This window comes from Atta cephalotes (genome assembly GCF_000143395.1).
Source record: "Atta cephalotes unplaced genomic scaffold scaffold00016, whole genome shotgun sequence".
Taxonomy (NCBI): domain Eukaryota; kingdom Metazoa; phylum Arthropoda; class Insecta; order Hymenoptera; family Formicidae; genus Atta; species Atta cephalotes.
This window is the reverse complement of record NW_012130080.1, coordinates 3,519,714-3,532,795: the sequence shown is the minus strand read 5'-3', so window position 1 is coordinate 3,532,795 and position 13,082 is coordinate 3,519,714. Positions and strand designations below refer to the sequence as shown.

Genomic DNA, 13,082 nt, shown 5'->3' with positions numbered 1-13,082 from the left:
TAAATGGCATTATCCTTAAGACACATTAATAACTACATTCTTGCAACTTCTTTTCGTCGTTTGTAATCACACGATGATCATTTGTCACTGCAGATTTCAATTGTCATTTGAATTAAATACTTGATTGTTTAATCAAGTCACACGACTTGAGCATCGAAAATTCAGATTCATTGTTAAATTAAGATTTTACCGATAATTATTGCATATATATTTGTTGCAAATTATACATAACGCGATTAAATAACTCTTTTTTATTTCAAGTTAAAAGAGTTAATTCACCACTTTCTTAATTAATTTATTAGTTACGTCCGCCGTACGATGAAAGTAACTCTCCCATGCGATGATTTATGACACAATTATACCAATAAAACGTTCACTTAGCTTTTTCTTTTATATAAAATTCTACGTTTGTCATGCTTATCGGCATCACTGTCGATCGGAGCCAAAAAGTGCTGATAAGTGAAACAACTCAGGTGCTATCGACAGGCCGGCCTCGATGCCACTAACAGAAAAACACGCTCACCTTTTCTGCAGTGGTAAATACAGTCGACGACGTGGGGATATTGGTAATTATTATCGTTTGGCACTCTTATCCTACGATATACCGAGCGTCGTGTTCACATCATCAAGTACAACTCGATTCATCTTTTATATTTATAAATTATATACAATTAATATATTTATAATACAAAATTAGGATATTGTATAAAACTAACAAATTAATCACGCATAAGATTAATATAAAAAATAAAGCTTTGTCATGTATATGTATATTCCTATAACATGTAGAGAACTTTACGTTTATATCCTAAAGCAGTCTTTACATTTTTATCTTAACATTTAAATCGATACTATAATATATATATATATGGAAAGAATGATTTTGTCGAAATTTTTAGATAGATGTCAGTAGATAGATTTCAGTAAGAACGTTCTTTCCGTGTGTATATTAGTGAAGTTAATTGATATTCTTTTACGGTTACTCTTATCGTTGTTCGCTGCTTTGCTCGACCACTTTGATCATTGCGGAAAAGACTCCGTTCTGTCTTTGCATTAAATCTGTCGGTGAGCCGTCTTCGATAATTTTGCCCTCGTCGAAAACAATGATGCGATCACAATATAACAAAGCCGATGCTCGATGCTGTATACAGAAAGCAGTTTTGTTAAAATATTATCCTTATGTAATGAGAGATTCAATTTTCAAGTATAACAATTTTAGAAAATATTAAAAAGACGTACTTTTTGCAGTTTATTGATAAGAAATATTTACTATCATCAAGTTTAAAATATGCTTAACTGATATCAATATATTATAATAATCTATATTATAAAATTTCAAATTTATTCCTGCATGACATTTAAGAATTCAAGATAAGTAACTTTATATTTAGCAAGTACGTAAACTTAACATTTAATTAATAGTTTAATAAAATCAAAGAAAAATTGATCAAATTGCAATATCAAGCTAGTTAATTCAACATTGATGGAATACATCGATTACTTATTTAGCAAAATGTACATTTAATTTATTGAACGCTTACTAACCGCGATGGTGATTACAGTTCTGTTTTCGAAAGCGATAGTTGCCGCTTTTAGAAGTGATTTCTCAGTGCCTATATCAAGTGCGCTAGTCGCTTCATCGAGAATGACGATACTCGATCGCTGAAGGATCGCACGTGCCATGCAAAGTAGTTGCAGCTGACCTGCAGAAAAGTTTTCGCCACCTTCTCGTACTTCGAGATCTACATCAAAGTTAATTTCAATTATATTATATTGTTATTTTAAATGTATTATGTTATTTATCATATTAATTCATATTATATTATATTGCGTACTCAGTCCCTCGGGATGCGAAGCTATCACATCCTTGATTTGTGAAAGTTCCAAGGATCGCCAAATTTCTTGATCCTTGTGTTCCGAAAACGGATCTAAATTTTCTCTATAAAAAATAATTAATTTTAAGCTCAAATATATGTACTTAATTTTTAGATAACCGTATATGTACGTATTATGCGATGCAAATACAAGCTGTGAATTGCGAGCCGCGTTAAAGACTAGACATTTTGCAGTAATAAGAGATTTATGACTGTATTATTTGCGCACCTGATCGTGCCGCTAAACATTATTGCATCTTGCGGAATGGTCGATAACCGAGATCGTAGTATTCGAAGAGGCACTTGCCGGATATCAATTCCATCTAACAGGATGCGTCCTTGACTGATTTCGATCAGTTGGAAAAGAGCCATTACGGTCGATGATTTTCCGCTACCGGTCCTTCCACAAATACCCAACTGCGAATATTAATCGTATAATAAAATATATAACAAATACATATCTTATAAACAAATGTAATTATATCATATGATTGTAAAATATAATAAAATATACAGTCTCAAAAAAGAATGGTTCCATTTTCAATCTTTAAAAAGAAATTTTACTCTTTAAAGTGACAATTCACTTTAAAGTTTTAGACAGCAATGATTATTGATTTTTTTTATATCATATATATATATATATATATATAATTTATTTTGCCCATATTATTATATTATCTACTATTTTATCTACGGATTATTGATTACCTTTTGACCAGCTGGTATTTTTAAAGACAAATCTGTGATCACCGGATTTCTGTCAGCATCGTAGCGCAAAAAGACATTCTCAAAAACGATCTCTCCTCTATTAGGCCAGTCACTGGCTACTCGTAAACCTAAAATCCAGCAGTTAAAATTAGCACGTGTATGATAAGGAAGATAACGGGAAATAACCGATGTTAGTTGATTTGTAAAAGACATTTTTGCGTTGTCTAGCGATTTGTACATTATACGTGTTTTCGATAATACACAAATAAAACATCGAATCATTTTAGGAAGTTGATTAATTGTCAGATTTTGATCAATATTTAAATACAATTGAAGTACTGTATACAGTATCGTTTTAATAGATGATAATAATAAAAAACGAAATAGTCAATTGATATTTAATAATACGATATTTTTAGAACTAAAAAATATCAATCGTTTACTGTTTAGTTTGTGACTGTCACGAATTAAAAATTATTAACGTCATTAACTCGGATTATTAATACATTTTGTTTATCTTATTATGTAAGCTTTTCATATCTTTGCAAATTAAGAAGTTTCAATGGCTTTTAGGTTGAAAATTACCGTTTTCATGAAGCTTCTCCGGTTGCACATTTTTGTAAGCGCAAATTCGAGCTACACTTCCCATGTACAACTCGATCTCTGCGCTAAACTTGATCATCCAGTTCAATACCGGCACTAAGAGAGTATAATTTATTGTCAGACCTACTAATCTCGGTGTTACGCGACTTGGGTACAGCTCCGCAGAAAGTAAAGCTGTAGAAATGGCTACTACCACGATAATAGCGCCCAAATAATCCTAAAATTATTTATGAGACAATAAAAATCATCGAAGAGTCTGTCACTAAAGCCAGATATTTCATCAATGTATGGTTTATATAATAAATAAATTATATATTTATTATTTACAATAAAATTATAAAATATAAATTTAATACCAATCTTTGAATTATTTTAATTATTCAATTTTAAAAGTTTAGAAATTAATTTAAATTTTTTGGGGTAATATAGGCCGATTAGGACAAACCTTTTCGACAACATATGTCAAGATCAATGTCGCAAAGATCTTCCTCAATCATATTTACCATTTTTTGACATTTATTGTATATGACTCATTATATTTACCAATGCGATGCCAAACCATCTGCTACTAGTGTTTAAAATAAGAAATGCATTGGTGTTTATGTCGAGGTGTTTCATCATCTCCTCTATAAAGCGATTCTCTTGCTTGAATGCCCTTAATGTCGGAAGGCCGGATAAAGTTTCTGAGAAATGCGCTACTACTGGTCCTCTCGTACTTGAAATTCCAATAAGAAAGTCAAAAAAAAAGATTAATGAAAATTTTTCAGTTTAAGAATACAAAACAATTAGATTAATTTTATTAATTACTCGCAAATGTGTAGTGCTATCTTGCATATTATTTTTTATTTAAACAATAATCATTTATTTGTTATTATTAATTAATTGTTTATTTGTAAAGTATTTGTGAAGTATTTGAAACTTAATAAGAATTTTTTATAGTTTTACGTTTCTTTTTGGTTATATAAAAGAATATAAAGAAGTATTTAATATTTCATAATGACTATCATGAGATAATAATGATTATTAATACCTGCCATCTAGACATTGTAACTGCCTAGCGCTTCGTTTGTAGAATTTTTGCAGTGCATAATAAGCGCAGCTAATTGGTATAACAGTGATCAAGAACCATGGTGAAATAATAATATTAATGATCATCACCGAACCGCAGAGTAATACAAAAGACGTCAGTCTCTTGATCGCCGTAGCCATTTTCTTGAGAAAAGGAATAAAAAATTTAATTTAGGTTCTATTAAAATGACTTTATATTAGATTATTTTTAACAATATTTATACATAATATTAAATATATGATATTAAATTGTTTTGGCGACTATAAATTAATTGTCAAAATACAAGAAGTTTAATTAGTCAGTATATCTATTTACCTTGTCTATGACACTTATGTCTGCACTAAACCTGCTCAGAATCTTTCCAATGAGATTGCATTCGAAGAATGAGATGGGTGCACCAAGAAGTCCGATGATAGCTTCTTCGTGCAATTTTCGTCTAGCTCTAGCACCTAGCCATTGACCTGATACATTGTAAAGTACTGATAAAAAAATTGAGCCCACGGATATGATGATGTACACCATGAAATAGGACACTGTCTGAAAAAGGATCGATGTTCAAAATTATTGTAAGAGCACGTCATCCGTGCATGGTATCATCTTTTTTGATTGTAACAATATCACTATATTTTTAAATATTAACATATAATATCTTTTCGTAGTAACAATAAATTATTCTTAAGTCGTTAGTAATGTTGACAAGCATGTAATTGCATCAATTGATTATTGACATTAGTTGGGACGCAGATCTAGTTTCTCTAGTGATACATTTTTGAGCAAATACGCAAATACGATATCGTTGTAAAATTAATATTACGATAATCTCATATATATTTTTTAATATATAAAATTTATTTACATTTGCCGGCGAACGAATGCTTTCCTCCATCCATTCACACAGCCAGAAGTCAGTATACACGCGAAGGATTTGGAAGGCCAGCGCTGCTATAGCGTAAATGAGTCCCGGTAGCCATCCACCAGCCTTTAAATATTTCATCCAAATCATTCTAGTGACCATTCCACTTTTATCGTCAACTTCAAGTTTGCCTTGTTCATCTACGTCTTCATTGTTCAATGCTAAAAAAAAGATTTAGAAATTAAAACGGATACTGTTTGTAAATTTTAAGCAAAAAAAAATATGAAGGAGCGTAAAAAATTAAAGAAACACATAAAAAATATATATATATATATATAATTTCGATAACTAACTTTCTTCCACATCATCCGTCTGATCGATAGTTCGCGATTCTGATAATCTTTTCATCGGAAGATGATAATGTTGATTTTGCGGAATAATTCTAAAAAGAAGCAAAAAAATATTTAATTATCAATTACTTATTTATAATATCTTTTTCATAATTCATTCTTTTGTAATTACTTGTTAGAATCTGACATCAGTCGAGACAGAACATTTTTATCTTTACTCATTGCCATTTCATCTGGATATCTAAAGTTTGCGTTATATTATTTCCTCTTTCACTTTTTCAACAATATTTCGTAATAATAAATCACATTATTTATATATAAAGAAAAAAGTTTAAAACCTAGCAGAGAAGAATTGCTTTAGCACACCGTTGGATTGTCCGTTGTTGTAAGTGTTGTTCCTTTTCCTAAACAAAATTAAAACTTGAACAGGGAATTTATTTTGTGTAAAAAATATATAGTTGTATGTTATTTCACGGAAATTATTTTGTAATCATAAAGAGATATTTAAATGAAAAATGAAAAATTTACGAAACTTTGCTAAAGAAAGATCAATTTGAAATAAATTTATAAATTGGCTCGTCGGACTTCTTATCTAATTGTATGCTATATGTTCAAAAGAGAAAAATGATCTTTCAAAATTCTTTATACCTTGATGGCACGTGTCGATTTTCGAGAATAATCGGCGTGCTGTTCTGTCGGAAAATCGGCGGTCGTTTTCGTGCTTGAAGATTCAAGCTGATAATATCGTGATGCGGTTTCGATCGTTTCCTATCAGTATCCCATTCTTCCTCTGATATTAAAAGTTCTGTGAGAACGTGACTCCAGTACCTCGATCTGGATAAAGTTGTTCGGCGTAATCTTAAAGGTACGAATGCTGGCGGATTCTAAAAAAATTGGCTAGTGAATTCGCAATTCAGATTAATTAACGTGTTAGTAATAAAATTATATCCATATATAAATCTCAAAGATGTCATTAATATGTATGTTTGCTTTTTCTATTATTTACCACATAAGCATCGTGATCGATGGTCCACCATTCGTCATCGTCATGCTTTTTCGTTTTATTCATTCCGATTCTATAGACTAGTTTAATTAAGGACCATCTGTCCTTGGCAGTTTTTTGAAATTGATTCTCGTCTTGATGTTTCGTATTCACGATTCGCCACTCTGCCGCTAATTCAGAATCAGTATCCTCAATGCTCGATTTTGTTCCGACTGCACGAACTCGACAGCCATCCATAACAATTATCTTAAAATATATTTTTATCATCTTTTTTTATCATCTTTTAACAGACATAAATTATTTTTTTATATATGCATAAAGAAATATAGACAATTAGAGAATCCACGTAGAAGTATAAAAAGAAAAAAATAAATTACTTATTTTTTTAATTCAAAGTATCTAATAACATACATAAAAAAATAACAAATATATATCAATAAAAAGAATTATAATTAAAAAAAATTCATTTCATTAAAAAAATTTCAATCTAAGTAAATATAAAATAACATTTTGATTTGCATAAAATCTTTAAAAACTTAACTAAAGTATTAGTATTAAGAATATAAAATAAAACCTGATGCGCAGCTGATAATAGTTCCAATTTGTGAGTGATCATAATCACTGTTCGACCATTTCTCAACAAGAGCTTCTTAATACCGTAATCGAAAATTTGCTGACCGACGTGCTGATCTAATGCCGATAATGGATTGTCCTGCAAGCAATTTTTAATTTTTATCATATAAATTTTTTACATGAAAAATTAGACATACAAAGCAAACAAACCAGGAGAACGACATCGGCGTCGCTGTAAAGAGCTCGAGCTATAGTAACCCTTTGCTTCTGTCCGCCGCTCAAATTAATACCTCGTTCACCAATTCTGGTCAAATCTCGACCAGAAAGTATGTCTACGTCCGATTGAAGAGCGCACGCGTGTAAGACATTGCGATATCTTCGCGATCGATACGTAGATCCAAAGAGAATATTGTCCCTCAAGGTTGCATTTTGGAGCCATGGCTGTCGTGCCACGTAAGCAATCTTCAGATCCCTGAAAAGAAATACGAAATATTTTTAATCAATGAAAATGTATTTTCGTCATAATTAAGGTCTATCAGATTTTATTTTCTCTTCTCTCTTTTTTTTTATTTTAATTACTTAGTCCATTCCACACTTCCGCTTGTTTTCTGAATCTCTCCTAAGAGTGCCAATAATAAAGAGGTCTTTCCACTTCCGGTTTTTCCCACTATTATCGTCAGTTGTCCTAAAAACATAAGAAGTCTTAGTTTATTATATTTAAATATAATTAATTTAAAAACAAAAATAATTTATTATGACAAACAATACTAAACAATAATTATGACAAACAATTATTATATTTATTTAATATCTTTGCTTCTAGCGTTATATATTTACCTCGCGGAAAATTGAGAGCGTCAACCATCAACATATTTTCGTCGGACCCACAGATGAAAGTACTTGGTGTGACTTTAAGGACAGATTCTGACACTTCTGAATCTTTCTCGAATACTGTATCAATTGAGGAGTCAATTGGCAAACCGAATTCACGGAAGATACTTGATCGTGGATCTTCTTCGTCCTCTTCAATATTGTCCAACGATCCAAAAGTTGTAACGCTATTAATTGCTTCTGTCTGTGAAGAGAATAATGCGTTACTTCAATCTGAATTATCAAAACAAATACATTCAATGTTCAATTTGTAAAATATGAAAAAATACAATTGCAGAATTATACAAAGTAGGTTTTTTTTAATTTAAGCATCTTGATTTATTGTTTTTATGCAATTTCAAACAACTACTTTATATAAATAAAAATAAAGTGAACTAGTTTTAAAGACCTTTTATTTAAAAACTCACATCATTATCAATGTACGAATTTGCTTTTGACAATATATCCGTTGTTGATTTATAATCATTTGATTCAGGGAGAATATTCACGATCTCTGGAAGCTGAAAAAATTCTTCTAGCCTTGTTGTAGAAATCTGCAACCGAGAAGGAATATCTCAAATTTAAGGGGACTAAATTTCAAAAGTCGTTTAACTCGAGAACGTTATTCCTCACTATGGCATTGATGATAATCGGTACTATCACCGGAAAGATGAAGAGCGGCACAGTTAATTGCGAAAAGAGTGCGAGACTGGCAAAAACATTTCCCGCATCAAGATTTCGTTCCTCTAACCAGAAATAAATACCGAATGTGAAGAGAGTTACCAGAACGCAGAAAGTATGTGTTAGGAAGTCTGCAATAATAATATATAAACTTACATTCTTATTTTTTTCAATTAAATTATTAAAATGCTTATTAAATTATAAAACTTTTCATATTATATTCAATGTTTCAATTTTTCAGATTATCTTCTTGTTTCCTGCGCAAAATTGAAGCATAAAAGTCTAGAAAGGTCTGTTATAATTAATAAAAGTTTTAAGAAAAGAATGGAATTATTACTTTATATATATGTATGTATATTTACTAATAAGCGCCCAATATATAGAATCCTTTTTCAACAGCTTCAATTCTTCGTTCCTGGTTCTATATATGCGTTCTTCGAAGAGATTCTCCCAAGCACGTAGCTTAATGAGTCGTATTCCTTGAAGAATTTCATTAAGTAGACGAAGGCGCGTGTCACTTTTCTCCTGGAAAGATTGAAGAAAATTGAAGACTCAAAAAAAGGAAAATTAGTTTTCACTTTCTTACCGCTATGGATTTGGAATTTTCGGACATTTGTTTTCCGAGAAGTAGCTGCATCGGCGTGACGATCAATATGCAGCAAATAACAGCGATAATCGCGCTAATACCCAATTTCAAGTACAGAAGAAAAATGATAGCGGTAATCTGTATACAAATTAAATGAAAGTATCTCGAAAATTATAAAATAATCATAAAATAATTATTTAAATTATATTTTATTATATTAATAATTATACTTGTAATTTATTTTGCGATAATATTTGTATAATTTGATAAACGTTTTTTTCTCTGTGATGAGTATTAAAATATACGCCGTACATACTTCACTTAAATGTTCTTACTTTTAATGGAACGGCCCAGATGTAATGAACGATCCAGAAGAAATTCATTACGTTATATGCATCTTCGGTTATGAGATTTGTTACAGTTCCAACATCAGCTGCTTGTTGATAACAGTGCTCTTTATCTTTATTAGATGGCTTCTCTTCCTCAGAGATACTCCATGAAGACAATCGAAGAGCCTTATCATAAATCAATGCCTAAACAATTCAACAAAATTTCAACAAAAATTTCAATGAGTCTTGTTCAATTTTTGTGATGTCTGAGCGTATAAAAAAATGACGAAAAATAAATAATTTATAAATTAAACATTATTCATGATAAAATACCTGAAGAGCTATTCGCAAACGTATTCCTCCGACGCAGAGCACATGAGTAGAGGCTTGTTTCAATGTGCTTTGCAAAATGGTGACAAGAAAAACTACGATCCCCAAGAAATACCCATTTTTCAGAATTTGGGAAAATGTCAAAATTTCCTAGAAAATTAATCCTTTAGAGTTAAGCATATCAAAATGAAAAATAAAGAATTTAAAAGACAATAGAGAAATGTGTCGATACCTTCGAAAAAAAATTTTCATTTGTGCTGTTTTGCAAATTTGATGCATAATTAACGATCTTCGGAATTGTCATAGGACCTACCAAAGTCATAGCATCGCCGAAGAGCTTCAAGATACTACCTGCCGCGAATGTTAACCATATCCGTTTCCAAAAACATTTCCATAAAGACAATTTTCGTCCACGGCATCTCAACTAGAAATTTAAGTTCGATTTATACTAAACAATATGTAGATTTCACTGACAAAAAGCGATTCATGACAAAATTTTAATTTTAGTAATTATTAGAAACGTTTTTAATAATTATTCAAATTAAAATCTTGTCGAAGATATTTAATTATTATATATATATTACACTAATAAATATATTATCTACAGATTATCATAAGTTATTACATTTAATATTAATATTAATTATATTATTTAACAAGACAACACTTTTATTTTATTAATTATTAAAAACAATTAAAATTTTGTAAAACAATGTAATAAATATTAATATTAAATATAATAATGGGTATATAATAACAATATATATTTTTATTATGCTTATTAATGTAATGTATAATAATTAAATGTCTTAATCATTTTCGAATTGCGTAGCCATTACGAGAGTGGATCGATTATTTCTCGTGAAATCTTTTTCAAGAGAAAAAAACGAAAATTGTTACCTTTTCAGTTTCATAAATGTCGCGAAAACGTTCAAACTGATTCCTCGTGGTATTTTCGTCCGGAAGTTGCCCAAGATCGTGGAGTTCGAGTGGTGTGTGATAACCACGCAGTAATAGATCAGTCATCCAGTGGAAGGTGATCTTGCTGAGGAACGGTGAAGTAGAGTGCACATAAGAGTTCCGTACAATATCGGGCCTTTTAACGGTGTACTGTCTGCTTTTCTGCATCTAATGATGAAACATTATCGTCGCAAATATATTTGCAGTGAGAAAATGAGCTGCAATACCAGGCAAGGTAACGCGATGTTTATACATTCGATATTCTACGCTGGGAAAAGACGGAGTAGTAAAATGTTGTTGATGCTGTTTGTCTTTATTAAGTTGAGAAAATCGTAAACGCAAAACGAGATGGGCAAGATTTTAATATGTCTCTGGGGAGATGGTGAACATTTGCAAGTGTTTTGTAAGCTCCGATAGTATGCATTTCGAAAAGTTTTTCTCGCGTCTGAAGAAGAACATAATGAGAAAAAATGTTTAAGTATGTTAAATAATTAGATAGCATAGTATTTTCTGTAGAACGAAATACTTTTTATGAGTAATTTTCTCTCAAAAAGAATCTGTTTCTTAAAGATATAATAAATAATTAAATTTTACCATACGATAAAGGGTATAAGAATCAATAATAGCTAGCAATCCGCAACAAGCGGCGGTGATCCCTGTTGTTGCAACTCGAATATATCGAATGGATAGGCCAAATCTAAAAAATAGCACTTTAATAAATATGAAACTTGAGATAAGTTAATTATTATTAATAACAATTGATTAAGCGTTAATTGATCTTACAAAAAAGTATTGACATATAAATAATAGTAATATTTTATAATATAAATATAAGAAAGTGAAGAGTTTCAATAACATTAATCGGAGAGAAAGATCGAAATATAATTAGTAAATTTATGTATTTTATCTTAATAATTATTAGTAATATATACCTGCATAAGTATAAAAACTTCCATGCTCGCGTAAGACCGATTACCGCAAATCCACCTCCCGATGCGGCGGTACCGAAACCATCCCTGATTTCGGTTTCGCGATGTAATATCCAACAAAATAATATAGCAATTATTGTTAAGATTAACGATAGTGAAATCGTTGTCAGTATGGACTCGTACAGTTCCAATAAGAGATTCAGCAGTAGTAATATACAAATTAAAGTTCTGCTTGTGTGAAGTGGCAATAATGACTTGAAAAGCCTAAGAAAAAAAGTTGATATTATTTTTATAATGATATAGTCATGTCATAAATATTTGCAGAATATTCTGTTTTGCTTTAAAAAAAATGTTTCTAAACTTAAAAGAAATAAATTTTTCTTCCAAATTGAGGAAAACATTCTTTTTGCATTAGAAATATAAGTAAGAAAAGATTGGAAATTTTAAAAGTTAATAATAATATAAACAAATATATTAAAATATTTGAAAAATATTAAGAATTATTTGAAAAATTTTAAGAATTGCTTATTATAATATATTATTAATTTGTTTATATACGAGTTAATATAGAATTAATTCAGTATTAATAATAGTTGAACTTTTGCAGAATAATTTATGTAAAAAAACAGTTGGCGAGATATCTCATTATATGAATACATTCTGTAATCACATTAGGTATGTAGACATATTATGTATTCGACGGATAAACGTGTATGATGAGAGGATTGGGTTTGTACGCGTCTTAACGAACCTGAATGGCCTCTGAGTCATTTCGCTTGCAATTTCCCGAGTCTATCGTTATGTTGTGCCAATGACATCATTGACATCAACTTATATCATACTTGCAGATACTTGATGTTGTATTAGTAAGTTAAATTTAAAACTGAAGTATATTAGGGGATACATAGTAATGAGCATGTAAGTAATTATTGACTTCGTACTCTCTTTTATTAAGATAAAAAGATGTAGCGTGTTTATTTCATATTTTTCATTTCCACTTTTATTAAAAAAGAAAATATGTAGAAAAGATTCACTGAGAAATATTGATATACTAAAGATTCTATTTATGTAGCTTGTTGTTAATTTTATGATAATCGCGAGCGATGTACACTGAATTAGTTAATTTGTAAACGACTGAAAGCATAAGCTCGAAACAAGTTTTGATGTACGATCTGAGACAGAAGGAAGCAATAAATTGAATAATTATTGAATTACTCTTTTCGCGATTTAATGTGTGTGTGTGTGTGTGTGTGTGTGTGTGTGTGTGTGTGTGTGTGTGTGTGTGTGTGTGTGTGTGTGTGTGTGTGTGTGTGTGTGTGTGTGTGTGTGTGTGTGTGTGTGTGTGTGTGTGTGTGTGTGTGTGT

At 30.4% G+C, this 13,082-nt stretch overlaps 1 protein-coding gene across 1 annotated transcript in view; it reads right to left on the bottom strand.

Moving 5' to 3' along the window:
* Positions 1 to 985: 985 nt before the first annotated feature.
* Positions 986 to 13,082, bottom strand: part of LOC105618424 (ATP-binding cassette sub-family C member Sur) — an 18,385-nt gene continuing 6,288 nt past the window's right edge. The window contains exons 2-30 of the mRNA XM_012199965.1: positions 11,722 to 11,982; positions 11,384 to 11,486; positions 10,730 to 10,957; positions 10,062 to 10,253; positions 9,833 to 9,979; positions 9,506 to 9,703; positions 9,171 to 9,308; positions 8,947 to 9,109; positions 8,537 to 8,715; positions 8,332 to 8,457; positions 7,871 to 8,108; positions 7,613 to 7,718; positions 7,244 to 7,505; positions 7,035 to 7,172; positions 6,464 to 6,706; positions 6,106 to 6,341; positions 5,796 to 5,861; positions 5,630 to 5,698; positions 5,461 to 5,549; positions 5,111 to 5,328; positions 4,570 to 4,791; positions 4,216 to 4,397; positions 3,729 to 3,900; positions 3,168 to 3,402; positions 2,583 to 2,710; positions 2,104 to 2,291; positions 1,836 to 1,939; positions 1,546 to 1,742; positions 986 to 1,141 (exon numbers count right to left, since the gene is read on the bottom strand). Of these exons, the coding sequence (XP_012055355.1) occupies positions 986 to 1,141; positions 1,546 to 1,742; positions 1,836 to 1,939; positions 2,104 to 2,291; positions 2,583 to 2,710; positions 3,168 to 3,402; positions 3,729 to 3,900; positions 4,216 to 4,397; positions 4,570 to 4,791; positions 5,111 to 5,328; positions 5,461 to 5,549; positions 5,630 to 5,698; positions 5,796 to 5,861; positions 6,106 to 6,341; positions 6,464 to 6,706; positions 7,035 to 7,172; positions 7,244 to 7,505; positions 7,613 to 7,718; positions 7,871 to 8,108; positions 8,332 to 8,457; positions 8,537 to 8,715; positions 8,947 to 9,109; positions 9,171 to 9,308; positions 9,506 to 9,703; positions 9,833 to 9,979; positions 10,062 to 10,253; positions 10,730 to 10,957; positions 11,384 to 11,486; positions 11,722 to 11,982 (4,984 nt within the window). The remainder of the gene's footprint in view (positions 1,142 to 1,545; positions 1,743 to 1,835; positions 1,940 to 2,103; positions 2,292 to 2,582; positions 2,711 to 3,167; positions 3,403 to 3,728; positions 3,901 to 4,215; positions 4,398 to 4,569; positions 4,792 to 5,110; positions 5,329 to 5,460; positions 5,550 to 5,629; positions 5,699 to 5,795; positions 5,862 to 6,105; positions 6,342 to 6,463; positions 6,707 to 7,034; positions 7,173 to 7,243; positions 7,506 to 7,612; positions 7,719 to 7,870; positions 8,109 to 8,331; positions 8,458 to 8,536; positions 8,716 to 8,946; positions 9,110 to 9,170; positions 9,309 to 9,505; positions 9,704 to 9,832; positions 9,980 to 10,061; positions 10,254 to 10,729; positions 10,958 to 11,383; positions 11,487 to 11,721; positions 11,983 to 13,082) is intronic.